This window comes from Aethalodelphis obliquidens, unplaced genomic scaffold (genome assembly GCF_003676395.1).
Source record: "Aethalodelphis obliquidens isolate GAN/ISIS:26980383/991018 unplaced genomic scaffold, ASM367639v1 scaffold54, whole genome shotgun sequence".
In the NCBI taxonomy this organism is placed as follows: Eukaryota; Metazoa; Chordata; class Mammalia; order Artiodactyla; family Delphinidae; genus Aethalodelphis; species Aethalodelphis obliquidens.
The window spans coordinates 241,229-263,007 of NW_020837998.1; the positions used below are offsets into that span (position 1 = coordinate 241,229).

General features: G+C 37.5%; 1 protein-coding gene across 2 annotated transcripts in view; it reads right to left on the reverse strand.

The window, feature by feature from the left end:
* Window positions 1–21,779, reverse strand: part of CHM (CHM Rab escort protein) — a 201,709-nt gene that overhangs the window by 25,361 nt on the left and 154,569 nt on the right. The window contains exon 13 of one of the 2 annotated variants that reach the window (XM_027086061.1): window positions 3,584–3,859. The exons of the other annotated variant lie outside the window; for it this stretch is intronic. Coding sequence (XP_026941862.1) covers window positions 3,660–3,859 — 200 coding nt within the window. The 3' untranslated portion in view covers window positions 3,584–3,659. Of the gene's footprint in view, window positions 1–3,583; window positions 3,860–21,779 lie in introns of those variants that run through there. 2 annotated transcript variants of the gene reach the window in all.

The window sequence follows — 21,779 nt, forward strand, 5'->3', positions numbered from 1 at the left end:
CAAATCTCAGAATAAAGCAGCTGTTACTGACAGACCATGTACACAAAAATAGAGATTTCAAGCTGCTTAGAAAAAGTACTGTAAAAAAGTGAAACTGAATGTCAAATGGAAGGGTTACAGAGATGATGTTTTGCTCACTTACAAATTATTTTAAAAGAAAATAAATTCCATATTAGATTCATTTAGGATATAAAAAAGGATGAGTTGAAAATAAAGATGTAAGGTATGTTTTGAAAGATGCACTATGTGTGTAAAAAATATAACTTGTTCACCTTTGGAAAACATAATAAATAAATTTCAAATATTTAAAAATCTTAAAACTTGAATCAAATTACCTGAAGGGAGGGGAAGTTAAATTGATTTATAGATTAAAAAAATGTAACATTACTACTTTAAAAAGATAAAATAACTAGGCTAACCTAGGGTTGCTTAGAAAACCCCTACATTAATGGATAACAATGATTTGCTATCAGTGTATCAAATACACTTAACCAATACTGACCTCTGTTTATATTGCAATTACAGTAAGACCTCATTTATTCAGAAGTATTTCATCCACAATCAAGAACCAGGAAGTGTGCCCAACCCCCCTGAAGAAAGGCTTCAGCACCCAAGGTAGATGTTACAATACCCATAGACTAACACAACCACTTTCTCAGGACTTGGTTATGTTAATATTACATCAATTTCAACAAGCTTGGCTATCTTGTTTTCTGGCCCTCTGCAGATTCCAAGTAGCAAATAAGGGGGAAGAGCAGTGTGTGGAAAGAGCGGCCAGAAAGAACATCCTGACAGTTGCATGAAAACAGCTGGAGGAAGACATATAAAATGTAGATGTAAGAAATGATAAAAGCATCACAGTCTAGGGTCATTTAGCATAGGAACAAATAGACTTAAACACCTCAATAGGCCTCAAGGGCATCACTGGATTACAATGAAATATAATAAATAATGTTCACAATATCCCTAAATTATAAGAAAAAGGTTAACTATATATAAAATAGGTAACTAGTAAGGACCTACTGTATAGCACAGGGAACTCTACTCAATACTCTGTAATGGCCTATATAGGAACAGAATCTAAAAAAGAATGGATATATGTATATGTATAAGTGATTCACTTTGCTGTGCACCTGAAACTAACACAACATTGTAAATCAACTATACTCCAATAAAAATTAAATTAAAAAAGTTAGGGACCAGAAAACAAAACAAACAAACAAGAAAAGGTTAAATTATGTTTCATATATTCAGTATACTATGGCAAAGGAAATGTGTGAAACATGCTAGGAAGGTAATTATTAAAAAACTTCAATCCTAATAAATTTCAATCCTGAAAGGATACATTTCAGCTATCTGAAGAATGCCTTTGAGGAGACTACAGCACCCTAGGGGGTGCTAAAAAAATGATGCATTACTGACCAGTATTTACAAGCTAATTGATATTCCTAACTGGCTCTCAAACTTCTCCTATCTAACCTCAATTCCATTGTAATGAAAACTCATTTAACAAGTCACCTAAAATATTTTCATTTTGAACAAATGGTATTTCCAGTTTCCTTAGAAGGAATCTCTGCCAGGCATTTCTGGTCTGTACGCAGATCAGAAGTCTGCTTTTGGAGCAGGAAATTATTCTGAAATAAATACAGATAATCACTGGCTCAGTTCACCAACACATGTGTCCAAGAGTATTCATCCATGTTTTTGGAACACACCTCTATGGTTCCTACGATCTCTCTAACTCTGGTGATCAATTTTTAAGTAAAAACTAATAGGTACTGAGCACTTTTAAGTGCCACACACTGTTCACATGAATTTGATCCTGATAACAATCCTGAGGTAGGTACTATCATCATCCCTATTTTATAGATAAGGAAGCTGAGGCACAGAGAGATTAAGTAATTTTCCTAAGGTCAATCCAACTAGTATGTAAAAGAGCTGGGATTCGAACCCAGACTGTTCTCAACTACCATACAATACTGTATCGTTAGAATGCATCTTTCTTGTTAAATGAACTATACACTATCCCCATACTACCTGAAGGTAAACATCAATTGTACACTTACGGTTTTACAAATTCTAAATCAAGCCAAATGTAAGCCATGAAAATTTCTTAAATTAAGAATACTAAAAGGTTAAAGTAAATTTAAGGCATTTTAATGTCTTAAGTACATTCTTGGCCACATACTTAAAGACTACAGTGCGGTGCAGTATTGACATAGCATTAGATGAAGAATTAAAAGGTCTAAAACGTGATTTGTAAAAAGAAAAATTAAAATTGTTTACAAATTGAAAATATTGAGAGAATTATATGTTCTAGCTTATTACACAATGCCTAAAACATTAATATAAGATTGTCTTAAACAAAAGACTACAAAATGAATTTTATGTCTGCTTTACTGAATGCAACACAGCAATTGAAAAATATTTAATATAAAGTACCAGAGTATTGGTCAACCCTGAATTATACTGTAAAAGGTCACAAATTTCTACCCTGTTCAAAATGGGAAGAAAGTAAAAGCTGGTGCTGATTCAAGAATGAGCAAGTTTGAGCAGTAGATACTCAACAGAGGTAAAGATAAACTGAGTACCAGAATTAGTCAACGAGTACTTAGTATGTGCTCAGAAAGAATAACATAAAACCTTCATTAACTAAGAGCAGAGTAACTGTGGCAAATGTAAATTCCCTTGTTTTTTCATATTTATTTAAGTGGAGAAAAACACCTTTGAAATCAATAACATCATTAAAAGGAAAAAAATCATTAGATATAGATTGCTGTGGCTAATGAAGAATGGACTATACTAGAGTTAGGCTTCAATAAAACCCAGTATTTAAAGTAAAAAAAAAGACTTAAGGACCTACTGTATAGCACAGGGAGCTATATTCAATATCTTGTAATAACCTATAATAGAAAAGAATCTGAAAAATAATATATATATAACTGAATCACTTTGCTGAACATCTGAAACACTGTAAATCAACTATACTTCAATTAAAAAATACAAATTTTTATTAAACAATTCCTATTTTTTGTCTAGAAGCCATAATTTTGTCATATATCTTACAAACAAGCTAATTTGCTCATGAATAATGTATCTTTAAAATGCATTTCACTGTTGAACAACTGAACTATAAATCACCAAACTTCACATCATTTACTTTCTATACATTTCATTTTATTAACTTTGAGGAATGAATTCAAGTCACAAAGCCTCAATGGTATATACTTTGATTATGTTTGATTTACTCAGGTACAACTGCATTAGTTACAATGGCTGCCAACATTTGTCTTCAAGTGATTCTTCCAAGAGGAAGAACGATGAGTTTAGATTATGATTTCAACATTACAGCTTCAATTTTTAGAACAAGTGAAGGCTTTTGGTTCCACTCAGCTGGCAATACTGATTATTATGTGCCTATCATTTATAAAATGGGACCAAAGTCTAGATGTACTTGTCTACTTAAGTAACAGTTTTAAGGGAAAATAAGCCACAGTAAAACCCACTTAATGAATAAAAAATATCAAATTTACACAACATTCAGAATTTATTCTAATACTATAATATTTTAGTTTTTGATTTCTACAAAATGATGAGCACATGGATGATCATTAACAGCTCATCATAATTAGTATAAATATGAGAAAACCACAACATAGCTAACCTAGATATATAAAAACAAGAACATTCAGACAGAATAGTAAAAAGTCTTCTCTCAAGAATCCTAATTGTGATAAATTCTTCTGAAGATACTTTTTTTTTCCAAGTATGAGTAATGTCAAATTCCATAGTACTCCTCCCTCAAAAGGTGGGTTCTTACACCATAAATATTCAGCACTTTCACTTCTTGGTGCTTGACCTGGGAAATAATGAAAATTTTCTGTGAAGAAACAATTATATAAATTTTAAAAACCTGTTCTATTGGGTTCAGGATATGCTTTATTCAAAAGGTTCAGGAAAAAAGACAAAACTCTTAAAAGAGATTTAGAAGTAAAAGTAGAGAGAAGAGAATGACTATGTAACACTATAAGCTAAGAAATTTGTCTATAACCAGGGAGCTTCAAAAGGAAAATAAAATGAGCTGGGAACAGGTTTGGATACATAAAATAAACACATGCATAGTCTTTTTTTTTCTTTTTCCTGACTTAAAAAAAATATCAAGAGAAAAGGAAAGCGTGGTTTAAAGTACTCTGTTAGATTATCAGAGTAGTTCTCTTTCAGAAGAGAAACTAATTATCAAGAACAGAACAACTTGTGACTAGTTGTGACATGAATGACTCTATTAGGGCAGCATCAGAAAATACACTTTTAAAGACTTTAACGTCCAAGTTACAAAGTCTGTGAACAGGCCCAAAACATAAGAAAAGGAGGAGGAAAAAAAGAAGCCAAACTTTAAGTAATAAAAGAGAGTGGTGATGTCAGTTTCTATCTCAGTGTATTTCTTAAATCTCCTTAATATACCATATAAAGTATTAACTCTATTAAAACTATTAACTAGGACTTTTTAAATACATGCATATTATTAAAGGAAGAAAGCATACAAGATTTAAAAATGAACATGAACTTCTTTTTTTCTCTGGAACAAGGCAACCTATAAATAATAAATTCGAACTTATCTCTTTCAGTCAACCTTCCTGGTATAAGCTGCCTTACTATTGAGACTGAAAAACCAAAACCAGTCCATTTGTCTATACTGCTGGTTTTATATTTATAAATTGATTAAGCTATAGCAAAGATCTGTAAGATAATTTAATCACAGAAAAAAAGAAGTCAGAAAGTTGGAGACAGCTTTAAAAGAAAAAGGATCTTAGCTATTTTGCTTAAAATACTGTCACATACATTATTAAAAACGTATACAGGACAGGTGGCTTTCTGCACACACATGCAAAATCTGACCATTAAGGGTGTTCGATTTGTATGGGATCTTTCTAAATTCTTTAGACTAACTCCCACCACCAACTTCTAATGAAGAAATCAAGACACAAGAAAATAAGAAATTTGTTCAAGGTTAAATAACTAATTGGAAGTAGTAATTCTGTAGACACTTCGGACAATATTCTCTCCACTATACCAGTATGCTCCTTACATTTCCTATAAAGTCAAGCTGGAAATTGATTCCCACAACATTAGGTACATAAAATAAAAAACAAATTATTAAAATAATTTTTCATTTCAATTTCATGACATATTAAGACAGAGTGCTTTAAAATCCTTTGTTTTCATTTGCTAGGGGGTAAAAAATTTCTAAGAAACTTTAGTATTTTAGCTTTAAAGTTAGAAAATGTCACTTTAGAAACAAGACTTTGATAGAGCCCGTGTTTCCGCAGAGATGGAACTCCCGGCTGGGGGTCTCTTCCCTCCGCCATCATGGAACTGCCACAGAGCCCGAGGGGAGGGCAGCCTCAATGAGGCTGCCAGCTCTGGAGGGGCCCCGGCAGCCGAAGCTGCGACAGTCCTCGGGACTGCGGGCCGGACGTGGACCTGCCCACCAGAAAGACAAGATCCAGCCTCATCCACCAGAACACAGGCACTAGTCCCCTCCACCAGGAAGCCTACACAAACCACTGAACCAAACTTAGCCACTGCAGACAGACACCAAAAAAAACGGAAACAACGAACCTGCAGCCTGCAAAAAGGAGACCCCAAACACAGTAAGATAAGCAAAATGAGAAGACAGAAAAACACACAGCAGATGAAGGAGCAAGATAAAAACCCAAAAGACCTAAAAAATGAAGAAGAAATAGGCAGTCTACCTGAAAAAGAATTTAGAATAATGATAGTAAAGATGATACAAAAACTTGGAAATAGAATAGACAAAATACAAGAAACATTTAACAAGGAACTAGAAGAACTAAAGATGAAACAAACAACGATGAACAACACAATAAATGAAATTAAAAATACTCTAGATGGGATTAATAGCAGAATAACTGAGGCAGAAGAACGGATAAGTGACCTGGAAGATAAAATAGTGGACATAACTACTGCAGAGCAGAATAAAGAAAAAAGAATGAAAACAACTGAGGACAGTCTCAGAGACCTCTGGGAAAACATTAAACGCACCAACATTAGAATTATAGGGGTTCCAGAAGAAGAAGAGAAAAAGAAAGGGACTGAGAACATATTTGAAGAGATTATAGTTGAAAACTTCCCTAATATGGGAAAGGAAATAGTTAATCAAGTACAGGAAGCACAGAGAGTCCCATACAGGATAAATCCAAGGAGAAATACGCCAAGACACATATTAATCAAACTGTCAAAAATTAAATACAAAGAAAACATACTAAAAGCAGCAAGGGAAAAACAACAAACACACAAGGGAATCCCCATACGGTTAACAGCTGAACTTTCAGCAGAAACTCTGCAAGCCAGAAGTGGGTGGCAGGACATATTTAAAGTGATGAAGGAGAAAAACCTGCAACCAAGATTACTCTACCCAGAAAGGATCTCATTCAGATTTGATGGAGAAATTAAAACTTTTACAGACAAGCAAAAGCTGAGAGAGTTCAGCACCACCAAACCAGCATTACAACAACTGCTAAAGGAACTTCTTTAGGCAAGAAACACAAGAGAAGGAAAAGACCTACAATAACGAACCCAAAACAGTTAAGAAAATGGGAATAGGAACACACATATCGATAATTACGTTAAATGTAAATAGACTAAATGATCCCACCAAAAGACACAGATTGGCTGCATGGATACAAAAACAAGACCCACATATTTGCTGTCTCCAGAGAGCCACTTCAGACCTAGAGACACATACAGACTGAAAGGAAGGGGATGGAAAAAAGAAATTTCATGCAAATGGAAACCAAAAGAAAGCTGGAGTAGCAATTCTCATATCAGACAAAATAGACGTTAAAATAAGGAACATTAAAAGAGATAAAGAAGGACACTACATAATGACCAAGGGATCGATCCAAGAAGAAGATATAACAATTGTAAATATTTATGCACCCAACATAGGAGCACCTCAATACACAAGGCAAATACTAACAGCCATAAAAGGGGAAATCGACAGTAACACATTCATAATAGGGGACTTTAACACCCCACATTCACCAATGGACAGGCCATCCAAAATGAAAATAAATACGGAAACACAACCTTTAAATGATACATTAAAAAAGATGGACTTAATTGATATTTATAGGACATTCCATCCAAAAACAACAGAATACACATTTTTCTCAAGTGCTCATGGAACATTCTCCAGGATAGATCATATCTTGGGTCACAAGTAAAGCCTTGATAAATTTAAGAAAATTGAAATTGTTTCAAGTAACTTTTCCAACCACAACGCTATGAGACTAGATATCAATTACAGGAAAAGATCTGTAAAATATACAAACACATGGAGGCTAAACAATACACTACTTAATAACGAAGTGATCACTGAAGAAATCAAAGAGGAAATCAAAAAATACCTAGAAAAAAATGACAGTGGAGACACGACGAACCAAAATCTATGGGATGCAGCAAAAGCAGTTCTAAGAGGGAAGTTTATAGCAATACAATCCTACCTTGAGAATCAGTAAACACCTTGAATAAACAACCTAACCTTGCACCTAAAGCAATAAGAGAAAGAAGAACAAAAAAACCCCAAAGTCAGTAGAAGGAAAGAAATCATAAAAATCAGATCAGAAATAAATGAAAAAGAAATGAAGGAAATGATAGCAAAGATCAATAAAACTAAAAGCTGGTTCTTTGAGAAGATAAACAAAATTGACAAACCATTAGCCAGACTCATCAAGAAAAAAAGGGAGAAGACTCAAATCAATAGAATTAGAAATGAAAAAGGAGAAGTAACAACTGACACTGCAGAAGTACAAAAGATCATGAGAGATTACTACAAGCAACTCTATGCCAATAAAATGGACAACCTGGAAGAAATGGACAAATTCTTAGACATGCACAACCTGCCAAGACTGAATCTGGAAGAAATAAAAATATGAACAGACCAATCACAAGCACTGAAATTGAAACTGTAATTAAAAATCTTCCAACAAACAAAAGCCCAGGACCAGATTACTTCACACGCGAATTCTATCAAACATTTAGAGAAGAACTAACACCTATCCTTCTCAAACTCTTCTAAAATATAGCAGAGGGAGGAGCACTCCCAAACTCCTTCTACGAGGCCACCATCACCTTGATACGAAAACCAGAGAAGGATGTCACAATGAAAGAAAACTACAGGCCAATATCACTGATGAACATAGATGCAAAAATCCTCAACAAAATACTAGCAAACAGAATCCAACAACACATTAAAAGGATCATACACCATGATCCAGTAGGGTTTATTCCAGGAATGCAAGGATTCTTCAATATATGCAAAACAATCAATGTGATAAACCATATTAACAAACTGAAGGAGAAAAACCATATGATCATCTCAATAGATGCAGAGAAAGCTTTTGACAAAATTCAACACCCATTTATGATAAAAACCCTGCAGAAAGTAGGCATAGAGGGAACTTTCCTCAACATAATAAAGGCCATATATGACAAAGCCACAGCCAACATCATCCTCAATGGTGACAAGCTGAAAGCATTTCCACTAAGATCAGGAACAAGACAAGGTTGCCCACTCTCACCACTCTTATTCAACATAATTTTGGAAGTTTTATCCACAGCAATCAGAGAAGAAACATGGACAGGTACATGTAAAAGTATGAGATTAGATCACTCCCTAAAACCATACACAAAAATAAGCCGAAAATGGATTAAAGACCTAAATGTAAGGGGAGAAACTATCAAACTCTTAGAGGAAAACATAGGCAGAACACTCTATGACATAAATCACAGCAAGATCCTTTTTGACCCACCTCCTAGAGAAATGCAAATAAAAACCAAAATAAACAAATGGGACCTAATGAAACTTCAAAGCTTTTGCACTGCAAAGGAAACCATAAACAAGTCCAAAAGACAACCCTCAGAATGGGAGAAAATATTTGCAAATGAAGCAACTGACAAAGATTAATCTCCAAAATTTATAAGCAGCTCATGCAGCTCAATAACAAGAAAACAGACAACCCAATCCAAAAATGGGCAGAAGACCTAAATAGACATTTCTCCAAAGAAGATATACAGAGTGCCAAGAAACACATGAAAGAATGCTCAACTTCATTAATCATTAGAGAAATGCAAATCAAAACTACAATGAGATATCATCTCACACCAGTCAGAATGGCCATCATCAAAAAATCTAGAAACAATAAATGCTGGAGAGGGTGTGGAGAAAAGGGAACCCTCTTGCACTGTTGGTGGGCATGTAAATTGATATAGCCACTGTGGAGAACAGTATGGAGCTTCCTTAAAAAAAACTACAAATAGAACTACCATATGACCCAGCAATCCCACTACTGGGCATATACCCTGAGAAAAATATAATTCAAAAAGTGTCAAGTACCAAAATGTTCATTGCAGCTCTATTTACAATAGCCCAGAGATGGAAACAACCTAAGTGTCCAACATCGGATGAATGGATAAAGAAGATGTGGCTCATATATACAATGGAATATTACTCAGCCATAAAAGGAAACAAAATTGAGTTATTTTAATGAGGTGCATAGACCTAGAGTCTGTCATACAGAGTGAAGTAAGTCAGAAAGAGAAAGACAAATACCGTATGCTAACACATATGTATGGAATTTAAGAAAAAAAATGTCATGAAGAACCTAGGTGTAAGAAAGGAACAGACACAGACCTACTAGAGAATGGACTTGAGGATATAGGGAGGGGGAAGGGTAAGCTGTGACAAAGCGAGAGAGAGGCATGGACATATATACACTACCAAACGTAAGGTAGATAGCTAGTGGGAAGCAGCCGCATAGCACAGGGAGATCAGGTCGGTGCTTTGTGACCACCTGGAGGGGTGGGATAGGGAGGGTGTGAGGGAGGGAGACGCAAGACAGAAGAGATACGGTAACACATGTATATGTATAACTGATTCACTTTGTTACAAGTCAGAAACTAACACACCATTGTAAAGCAATTATATTCAATAAAGATGTAAAAAAATAAAAAAAGAAGAAACAAGACTATGCAGGTAGTTTTTTTTTTTTTTACTCAAAGTACTAAGCATAATGTACATATTGGGTTGACCAAAAGGTTCATTTGGCTTTTTCCATAAGATGGCTCTAGTAGCACTTAGTTTTCTTTAACTTTATTCAAAACAGTTTTCTTAGACTGTATGTGAGAGCTGTCATATCAGTGTGCATTTACGAAAGACTTATCAAAATTTGTGAATTTTTGTGTAGCAATTTTAATATTGAACATGGAATTAAAAAAGCAATTTTCTGCATATTCTTCTTTATTATTTCAGGAAAGGTAAAAATGCAACTGAAACGCACAAAAAGATATGTGCAGTGTATGGAGAAGGTGCTGTGACTGATCCGAACATGTCAAAAGTGGTTTGCGGTCTTCCCTGGTGGCGCAGTTGTTGAGAATCTGCCTGCTAATGCAGGGGACACGGGTTTGAGCCCAGGTCTGGGAAGATCCCACGTGCCACGGAGCAACTAGGCCCGTAAGCCACAACTACTAAGCCTGCGTGTCTGGAGCCTGTGCTCCGCAACGAGAGGCCACGACAGTGAGAGGCCCGCACACCGCGATGAAGAGTGGCCCCCACTTGCCACAACTAGAGAAAGCCCTCACACAGAAACGAAGACCCAACACAGCCAAAAATAGAAATAAATAAATTAAAAGAAGGCTCAACATTTAAAAAAAAAAGTGGTTTGAGAAGTTCTGTGCTGGAGATTTCTAGCTGAAGATGCTCCATGGTCAGGTAGACCAGTTGAAGTTGATAGTGATCAAATCGAGACATTAATTGAGAACAATAAACATTATACCATGTGGGAGATAGCTGACATACTCAAAATATCCAAATCAAGTGTTGAAAATCATTTGCATCAGCTTGGTTATGTTAATCGCTTTGATGTTTGGGTTCCACTAGGGAAAAAAACCTTCTTGACCGTAGTTCCGCATGCAATTCTCTACTGAAACGTTCCGTTTTTAAAACAAATTGTGACAGGCGATGAAAAGTGGATACTGTACTATAATGTGGAAGAAAAGAGATTGTGGGGCAAGCTAAATGAACCACCACCAACCACATCAAAGGCCGGTCTTCATCTAAACAACGTGATGTGTATATGGTGGGATTGGAAGGGAGTCCTCTATTATGAGATCCTTCCAGAAAATCAAACGATTAATTCCAAAAAGTACTGTTCCCCATTAGACCAACTGAAAGCAGCACTCGACAAAAAGCATCTGGAAATAGTAAACAGAAAACGCGTAATCTTCCATCAGGATACCACAAGACCACATGTTTTTTTGATGACCAGGCAAAAACTGTTACAGCTTGGCTCGGAAGTTCTGATTCATCCGCCGTATTCACCAGACGTTGCACCTTCGGATTCCATTTATTTCGGTCTTCACAAAATTCTCTTAATGGAAAAAGTGTCAGTTCCCCGGAAGACTCTAGAAGGCACCTGGAACAGTTCTTTGCTCAAAAAGATAAAAAGTTTTGGGAAGATGGAATTATGAAGTTGCCTGAAAAATGGCAGAAGGTAGTGGAACAAAAGGGTGAATACATTGTTCAATAAAGCTCTTGGTGAAAATGAAAAATGTGTCTTACTTTTACTTAAAAACTGAAGGCACTTTTTGGCCAACCCAATACTTAAGTTCTAGGAATAGAAATGGCAAGCCATGGTTCTGTTCCTCATATTGGATAAGAAATGTAAAGCTAATTATGCTACAACTACTCTGAGAAACAGTATAGCATGGTGGTTAAAAGTGTAAGCCCTAGAGTCAGACTGTCCGGGTTCAAATTCTGCTTCTCCCTCTTACTAAATCTGTGACCCTGGGTGAATCATTTACCTTTTCTGTGTCTCAGTTTCCTCATCTGAATAATAGAAAAGACAATGGCACCTATCTCAGATTTGTTGTGAGGGATAAGTTAATCCATGTGAAGAACTTAGAACAGAGCCTGCATATATTAAGTACTTGATAAATGTTAATTATCATTACTATTAAATTGTAATAAATGTTAACTTAGAAAGAAGTTCGAGTTCTACCTAAATATAGGAGCAAAAGCCTAAGTACATGAATGAGGCAGTGGAAGGTGATAATATTTGAACTAAGATTTGAAGGATGAACAGGCATTTAAACCAGTCTGCAAGGACAACCCTTACGAAGCTTATGACAGTCTCTGTGTGAAATGCAGGGGTGAGTAGACAAAAGTTTGCCTCAACACAAATTGCTTTAATAGATATTGTCAAAGAATACACTTCATCCAAAGGTGGGGATCTCCTATATTTGGAAAGTGCAGAGATGTCCTACCACCATTTCTTACCACATAACATTTAACCCTGGAGAATTTAATAATATGAGGGAAGTTCCTTGACCTCTATAGTGATTCCATGAATAAATATAACTCTATTATATGAGAAAGCTACTAAGACAAATACATACATGTGAAATGCATTTTAGTGTTTCCCCCAAAGAATATATTGGAAATTTAACAATGTCAAAATTCCAAGGAAATGTCCCGGTGATGTTTAAAATAACTAAGATATTGCTTTTTTTTAAAAAATGTGAAGATCACAGTACCACTTCATGCTACATATGACTACAGAACACAAAGATACATGCTTTGTTCTTCTCAATCATTAGAAAGACTTTCCTGAATGAGCTGACCTGAAGAAGAGGTTTGGGGATGAGAAAGTATACACACACATAAATAAATGAATTAAGCAGGAACAGAATCCAAATGACAAAGAAGGAAGGAGCCACATGGGAAAGGGCTAACTTAAGATGGGTCACTGATTAGTATGTTGTGAGGCAATTTGGAAAAGTGGTTTAAAATTCCAGGAAATTATGTATCAAAGTAGGAAGGTTTGATAGTAATGAAGCATAAAGAAAAATGCTCAAATTTAATGACCACTTGAAACATTTTTATACTGTAGCAGCCTGGAAATAAACACCCCGAACTGTGGATTAAATTGTACATAATCAAAATTATAACAAACATCTGGTATAGTATGTCAAATTTTGGCTACACTATTATACATGTCTGTAATATGATCCCTTATCTTTGTGGCATAACCAGTTAAATCTGTTTTTAATTCATACTGTAGAGAAATCAGAAAATCAAGGTAAACAAATTAAAAAAAAAGTTAGTTACCTGTCTTCCCACCATTTAGGGATAACCACTGTTATGACTATTTTGGCATATACTCTTTGGAATTTGTTTCCTATACAGTGATGTACCAATAAATACACGTATGTGTCTGCGTATGTATATATAAACACACAAATAGGTTCATCCCTCACAATACAAAATTAGTTCAAAAATTTTACTCATGACAGAAAATTTATATAAGCAAACTTTATGTTATCATTATAGTTAATATGAAACTGCAAAGTTTCTTTTTTTTTTTACATCTTTATTGGAACATAATTGCTTTACAATGGTGTGTTAGTTTCCGCTTTATAACAAAGTGAATCAGTTATACATATACATATGTTCCCATATCTCTTCCCTCTTGCGTCTCCCTCCTTCCCACCCTCCCTATCCCACCCCTCTAGGTGGTCACAAACCATCGAGCTGATCTCCCTGTGCTATGTGGCTGCTTCCCACTAGCTATCTATTTTACGTTTGGTAGTGTATATATGTCCATGCCACTCTCTCACTTTGTCACAGCTTACCCTTCCCCCTCCCCAAATCCTCAAGTCCATTCTCTAGTAGGTCTGCGTCTTTATTCCCGTCTTACTCCTAGGTTCTTCATTACATTTTTTTTCTTAGATTCCATATATATGTGTTAGCATACGGTATTTGCCTTTCTCCTTCTGACTTACTTCACTCTGTATGACAAACTCTAGGTCCATCCACCTCACTACAAATAGCTCAATTTCGTTTCTTTTTATGGCTGAGTAATATTCCATTGTATATATGTGCCACATCTCCTTTATCCATTCATCCGAAGATGGGCATTTAGGTTGCTTCCATGTCCTGGCTATTGTAAATAGTGCTGCAATAAACATTGAGGTGCATGTATCCTTTTGAATTATGGGTTTCTCCGGGTATACGCCCAGGAGTTGGATTGCTGGATCACATGTCAGCTCTATTTTTAGTTTTCTAAGGAACCTCCACACTCTTCTCCATAGTGGCTGTACCAATTTCTATTCCCACCAACAGTGTAGGAAGGTTCCTTTTTCTCCACACCCTCTCCAGCATTTATTGTTTTTAGATTTTTTTTTTTTTTTTTTGTGGTACACGGGCCTCTCACTGTTGTGGCCTCTCCCGTTGCGGAGCACAGGCTCCAGACGCGCAGGCTCAGCGGCCATGGCTCACGGGCCCAGCCACTCCGCGGCATGTGGGATCTTCCCAGACCGGGGCACGAACCCGTGTCCCCTGCATCGGCAGGTGGACTCCCAACAACTGTGCCACCAGGGAAGCCCTGTTTGTAGATTTTTTTGATGATGGCCATTCTAACCGCTGTGAGGTGATACCTCATTGTAGTGTTGATTTGCATTTCTCCAATAATTAGTGATGCTGAACAGCTTTTCATGAATGTTTATTTTTAATTATTTTTTTACCCTTAATGTTTATATTGTGCTTATAAGTTGATAAGAAAAGAATAATCAATAGACAAATGAAATGAATAAGGGATTCATAGAAAAAGTATAAATACCCAATAAACACTAAGAAAGGATGGTCAACTTCATGAATTATTAAATACACATTTAAACAAAATATTTTCTACTTTCAAACTGGCAATAGAGATTTGATAATACCCAGTGCTCTTGTTTGTTTAGAGAAACAGACATGTTTGCTTATAAACTACCAGTGGATATGCAAGTTGATACCACTTTGGGAGAGGGGCAATTTGACATTATGTATCAAAAGCCCTAAAAACTCCAGAAACTTTCAGAAACTTTGGGACTTCCATTTCCAGAAAGATGGAGTAAAGGTACTCTTCTCTATCGTTCTTGCTAACTACAGCTAAAAATTTTGGACATAATATATAAAACAAACATAAGAAAACCCTGAAGTACAGAGAAGAAAAGCAGACCAGCTAGGGACCTTGGGACCAAAGGAACAAAATGGCAGAGTTCCCTGGGTTTTCTTTTGTTTTTAAAAATTAATTAATTAATTATTGGCTGCGTTGGGTCTTCATTGCTGTGTGTGGGCTTTCCCTAGCTGTGGTGAGCAGGGGCTACTCTTCGGTGTGGTGTGCAGGCTTCTCATTGTGATGGCTTCTCTTGTGGTGGACCACAGACTTTAGGCGCACAGGCTTCAGTAGTTGTGGCACAAGGCTCAGTAGTTATGGCTCGCAAGCTATAGAGGCCAGGCTCAGTAGTTGTGGCGCATGGGCTTAGTTGCTCCACGGCATGTGGGATCTTCCTGAACTAGGGCTTGAACTTGTGTCCCCTGCATTAGCAGTCGGATTCTTAAACACTGTGCCACCGGGGAATTCCCTCCCTGGGTTCTCTTTTTGCCTCATGTATCTCAGACTGGTTACCAGAGAAAATGGCAACCAAGAAACATCAATGGACTCAGACAAACAAAGCCCCAACAAAAGTCTGCTCTCATTAGTCAAAAGACCAGGAAAGGGGCAACCTAGCAAGATAAAAAACTTTTAGACATAGTTGTTCTACCCCAGTCAAAGACCATAGAAAAAAAACAAGGCCCCACCTCTACACTCACCATTAAAGGTTGAATGGGGAGTGTAGACTTCCACTCTTCACCAGGCTGTAATGAGGTGCCCCAACCTCCCTGGTAGGGTGGTGTCAAAGAAGGCCAAGTATGGAGCCAGGACTTTCATCCCCACATGGAGAAACAGTCCCCATCCTCTACCATGTCAGCAGAGACCATGATGGGATTCTAGATTTTCACCCCTACCCAGCAGTAATGAGGACCGCTCCCCAGTCCCACTGTAGTGGTGTCATAGGAGGCCAAATGGAGAGTGAAGTCTCTCACCATTGCCTGAGTAATGAGGCCACACCCTCTCCCCACAGTGTCATTGAGGCCATGTGGGGAGCAGTGTCGAGACACTGCTGCTCCTCCTAGCCAGGCTGGAATGAGTGGAGGCCTAGTGGAGAGCCGGCACTACAATCACTCAGCAGTAATAGGGAAGTTCTCCAACCTCTGGGTGCCAGGAGAGGCCAAGTGGGGAACCAGGACTTCCACTACCACCTGGCAGTAACAAGGGAGCACTCCCTTTCCCCACCAGAGCAGTGTCAGAGGAAGCCTAAGAATAAGATCTAAGTCCCATTATATAACAAAAATGCCTGGGTATCAATCCAAAATTACTCATTATACCAAGAACCAGGAAAACCTCAACTTGAATAAGAAAAGACAATCAGCAGATGCCAACATGACACAGCTGCTGTACTTGTCTGAAGATTTAATGTAGCAATCATAAAAGTGCATCAGCGACTTCCCTGGTGACACAGTGGTTAAGAATACGCCTGCCAATGCAGGGGACAGGGTTTGATCCCTGGTCTGGGAAGATCCCACAGGCCGCAGAGCAACTAAGTCCATGCACCACAACTACTGAGTCTGCACTCTAAAGCCCACGAGCCACAACTAACTGGTCCTGTGCGCTACAACTACTGAGCCCACACACCGCAACTACTGAAGCCCGTGTGCCTAGAGCCCGTGCTCTGCAACAAGAGAAGCCACTGCAATGAGAAGCCCACGCACTACAACGAAGAGTAACCCCTGCTCACCGCAACCAGAGAAAGCCCATGTGCAGCACTGAAGACCCAACGCAGCCAAAAAAAAAAAAAAAGCATCAATGACCAATTACAAACATACATGCTGGAAACAAATGAAACAAACTGTCTCAGCAAAGAAAGAGAAAGCCTTAGCAAACAAGTAGAAGATTTTTTTTTTGAGAAAAGATAAATTGTTCATTTCTGTTTACAAAGCACAATATACATAATCATTATAATTTATAGATAGCTTAAGAAAAAAAAGGGCTCCTTAAATCCAGAAAAAAAGAACATTAAAACATTAACAGTAATCTAAAAAATAAAAAGTCACAACCATCCCTCATCAGTTCATTCCATCTTAGTAATGAATTCTTGTTCTAATCAATCATGGGTTAGTCGTCTCCTGATACCTGCTTCTTCACTAGAGTTCTGAAAATCCTGATGTATTCCACAAGTAACAAGTATAAGATTTAAAGAAGAACCAAATGGAAAATTTTAAACCCAAAATGTAATAATTAAAACTTTAAAACATAATGGTTGGGTCCAAGAGCAGAATGGAATGCACAGACGAAAGAATCAGTGAACTTAAAAGTAGAACTGTAGAAATATGACACAATATGAACAAAAGAGAGAAAACAGACTATATGAACATGAACAGAAATACATGCAGTTTGGGCTCTTCTTGCTCTTTGTACTATCTTTGTACTCTCTGTATCAATACTATCTTAGTATTGTTACCACTTTGGCTATACTCCTTCATATAATCCACTGTGTCTAGCAGGGTACACTGCTGTCAATAGGTGTAATAAATATCTTTGAATAAAAAAAATGAACAGAGCCTCAGAGACATGTGGAACTATAGTGAAAGATCTAATAGACATGTTTCCTCCCAGAAGAAGGAGGAGAAAGAGGGTTGGCTGAAAAGTACTCAAAGAAATAAAGGATGAAAATTTCCCAAATTTGACAAAATATATAAACCTGCAGATTCAAGAAGGTGCACAAATTCCAAATATTGATAGAATAAATCCAAAGAAATCCATTCCAAGACACATCATAATCAAACTTCTAAAAATTAAAGACTAAGAAAAAAATCTTGAAAGCAGCCTTGAGAGAAAAACAAACAAACAAACAAACACTAGCTATAGGGGAAAAACAACAGATTTCTCATGAGAAACCATGAAGGCCAGAAGAAAGTATACCTCACCATGGAATACTACTCTGCAATAAACAGGAATGAACTATTGATACATGCAACAGGTTGGGTGATCCTTAACAAAATTACACTGAGTGAAAAAAGTCAATCTCAAAAGACTACATACTGTATGATTCCTTTTATATGACATTCTCAAAATGGCAAAATTATTGAGACGGAAAACGGATTAGTGGTTGCCAGGGATTAGGTAACAGGTGTGGGGAAGGAGGGATTTGGCTGTGGCTATAAAAGGGCAACAATAGGGATCCTTGTGGTAATGTCATAAGAATCTACACATGTGATAAAACTGCATACACACATTGTACCAGTGTCACATTCCTGGTTTTGATATTGCACTATATTGGAAGAAACTGGATGAAGGATACATAGGACCTTTCTGTACTATCTTTGCAAATTCCTATGAATCTATAATTATTCCAAAATTTAAAAAAAATCCATACACTTTGACCCAATAATTCCACTAAAAAAAATCTTACAAAAAATAATGGATGCTCACAAATATTTACTTATAAAGATGGCTGCTTGTTACAGGAGTATCAAGTAAAATTTTTCAAAACAATCCAACATCATGGGATTAAATAAAAATGGCATATCCACAATCACTGAAAATTATATCATAGACATGCAAAATGATTTTTGTTGTATTATTAAGTCTTTTTAAAAAGCAGGTTATAAAGCAGTATATAAATTAGTATTGCATATTTATGAAAATATACATGCATACACAAACAAAAAAAGACAAACATAACCAAGTATTTATCATTTCTAAGTAGAAAGATTATACTAATTTTACTTTTCTTTTTTTATATCTTCCAAATTGTCAACAGTGAATATGCATTATTAGACTGGGAATACAAAATATTTCACATAGAAAAATAATCAATAAAAATAAATTTACAGAAATATTCACAAACATAAAATAAATGCAATTTAGAAAATTAAAAATGTGCAGTTTTATTTTATACTTAAGATGCTAACACAGATAAAAAGACACACACAAAAACTGGCTAAAGTAATAGGGGAAAAATAATAAGGACAGATGTCAGGGTAAAGATTTACCTGTATCACTATAAAAGGAAAAAAACCTTCTCTGAGCTACTTTTTCAAATGGAAATTTAGGATTACAGCAATATTGGATAAGTTTTCTTCCCTCTCTCTGCTGGCATCAAGCTCTCACTTCTCTTTGACCACATTTTTGTCATTTTTTTAAAGTAATAGCACTACACTTGTAAACATAGTCAAGTGTTCCTTGACTAGGCCAAACCAGATTGGTCTTCTGCTTCTCATAATTCATGTAAGAGTTTCAGTAAAACTTAATATAAGTTTATAGAATTTAAAAACATCCTAATGATACTGTTATGTTTTCCTCCTATGACTCTCTAGTGTCTAGTTTGTTGGTACCTCTCTTGTGGTATTTTAATAGTCTGCCTCTTACAGCTACTTCTGTGTTTGTCTTATCTGTCCCACTAGATTGTGAGTCCCCCAAGTTCAGGGCCTATGTTGTATTCATCTTTATCTATCCTGATATGCCTACCAGAGCACACAGTTAATATTGTCTTGTTCCATTAGATGTGCAGTAAGATTATGAATACTTCAAATCAGGAATGTCAGCCTCTGTTCCTTTATAATCCCTACAAGTACAGTTTAGGTCTAGGCATAGTGATGGCTAATGTATATATGTTGATTTCAACTTAGTGAAACATCTTTAAGAAACATGTTGGAGGAGGCATGATACATGAGAGTGGTGAGACAGAAATTTTAATACACACAAATAAAAGAATAGATAGATTAATTAGTCCCTAACTTTAGTCTCATAAAAAAGAAATACATTAAGGATTTATACATGGTAGAAATTCAGTAACTAGATTAAGAATTCAAAGGAAAAGAGGAAAACTAGCAGTAAAGAAAATAAATTTTGTGAAAGTAAGTTTCCAATAAACTTAAAAAAATTAAAGAAAGAATCCTTGCAAAGGATCTTGGAACTAGACCTCTGTGAACTGGCTCTTTCAGTTTGTCCACTTAAAAGGAATAATAGGAGGACCTACAAGATGGTGGAGGAGTAAGATGTGGAGATCACCTTCCTCCTCACAAATACATCAAAAATACATCTACGTGTGGAACAACTCATACAGAACACCTACTGAACGCTGGCAGAAGACCTCAGATCTCCCCAAAGGCAAGAAACTCCACATGTACCTGGGTAGGCAAAAGAAAAAAGAAAAAACAGACACAAAAGAATAGGGATGTGACCTGCACCCCTGCGAGGGAGCTGTGAAGGAGGAAAGGTTTCCACACACTAGAAGCCCCTTTGCAGGCGGAGACTGTGGGTGGCAGAGGGGGGGAAGCTTCGAAGCCACGGAGGAGAGCGCAGCAACAAGGGTGCGGAGGGCAAAGCGGAGAGATTCCCGCACAGAGGATCGGTGCCGACCAGCACTCACCAGCCCAAGAGGCTTGTCTGCTCACCCACCGGGGGGCAGGCGGGGGCTGGGAGCTGAGGCTCGGGCTCAGGGAGAGGACTGGGGTTGGTGGCGTAAACACAGCCTGAAGGGGGCTAGTGCGCCACAGCTAGTCGGGAGGGAGTCCGGGAAAAACTCTGGACCTAAGAGGCAACAGACCATTGTTTCAGGATGCGCGAGGAGAGGGGATTCCTTCCCTGTCTGTCCACAGAAGGCAGAGTATGGCTTAAACGAGCTCCAGAGATGGGCGTGAGCTGCGGCTATCAGCTCAGACACCGGAGACAGGCATGAAACGCTAACGCTGCTGTTGCAGCCACCAAGAATCCTGTGTGCAAGCACAGATCACTATCTACACACCACCGCACCACCCTGCGAGCCTGTACAGCCCACCACAGCCAGGGTCCCGTGATCCAGGAACAACTTCCCCAGGAGAACACACAACTCAGGCTGGTGCAATGTTACTCTGGCCTCTGCTGCCACAGGCTCGCCCCGCATTCCAATTATAACTACCGTACCCCTCCCTCCTTCCAGCCTGAGTGAGCCAGAGGCCCCTAATCAGCCGATGCTTTAACCCCGTCCTGTCTGGGGGGAAACAGAAGCCTGAGGGCAACCTACACGCAGAGAAGGGGCTAACACCAAAGCTGAACTCCAGGAGTTGTGCAAACAAAGAAGAGAAAGGGAAATTTCTCCTTGCAGCCTCAGGAGCAGCAGATTAAATCCTCACAATCAACTTGAGGTACCTACATCTGTGGAATACCTGAATAGACAAGGAATCAACCCAAAATTGAGGTGGTGGACTTTGGGAGCAACTGTAGACTTGGGGTTTGCTGCCTGCGACTGACTTGTTTCTGATTTTTATGTTTATCTTAGTATAGTTTTTAGCACTTGTTATCATTGGTGGATTTGTTTATTGGTTTTGTTGCTCTCTCATTTTTATTAAGTATACTTTTATTTTTATTACTTTAATTATTTGTTTTTATTTTATTTTATTTTTTTCACTTTTTTTTTCTTTCTCTTTTTCTCCCTTTTCTTCTGAGCTGTGTGGCTGACAGGGTCTTGGTGCTCCAGCCTGGTGTCAGGCCTGAGCCTCTGATGTGGGAGAGCTGAATTTACGGCACTGGACCACCAGAGACCTCCCAACTCCATGTAATATTAATCGGCGAGAGCTATCCCAGAGATCTCTGCCTAAAAGCTAAGACCCAGCTCCACCCAACGGCCAGCAAGGTCCAGTGCTGGAAGCCTCATGCCAAACAACTGGCAAGACAGGAACACACCCCCACCCATGAACAGAGAGGCTGCCTAAAAGCATAATAAGCTCACAGACACCCCCCAAAAACACCACTGGAAGCAGTCCTGCCCCTCAAAAAGACAAGATCCAGCCTCAT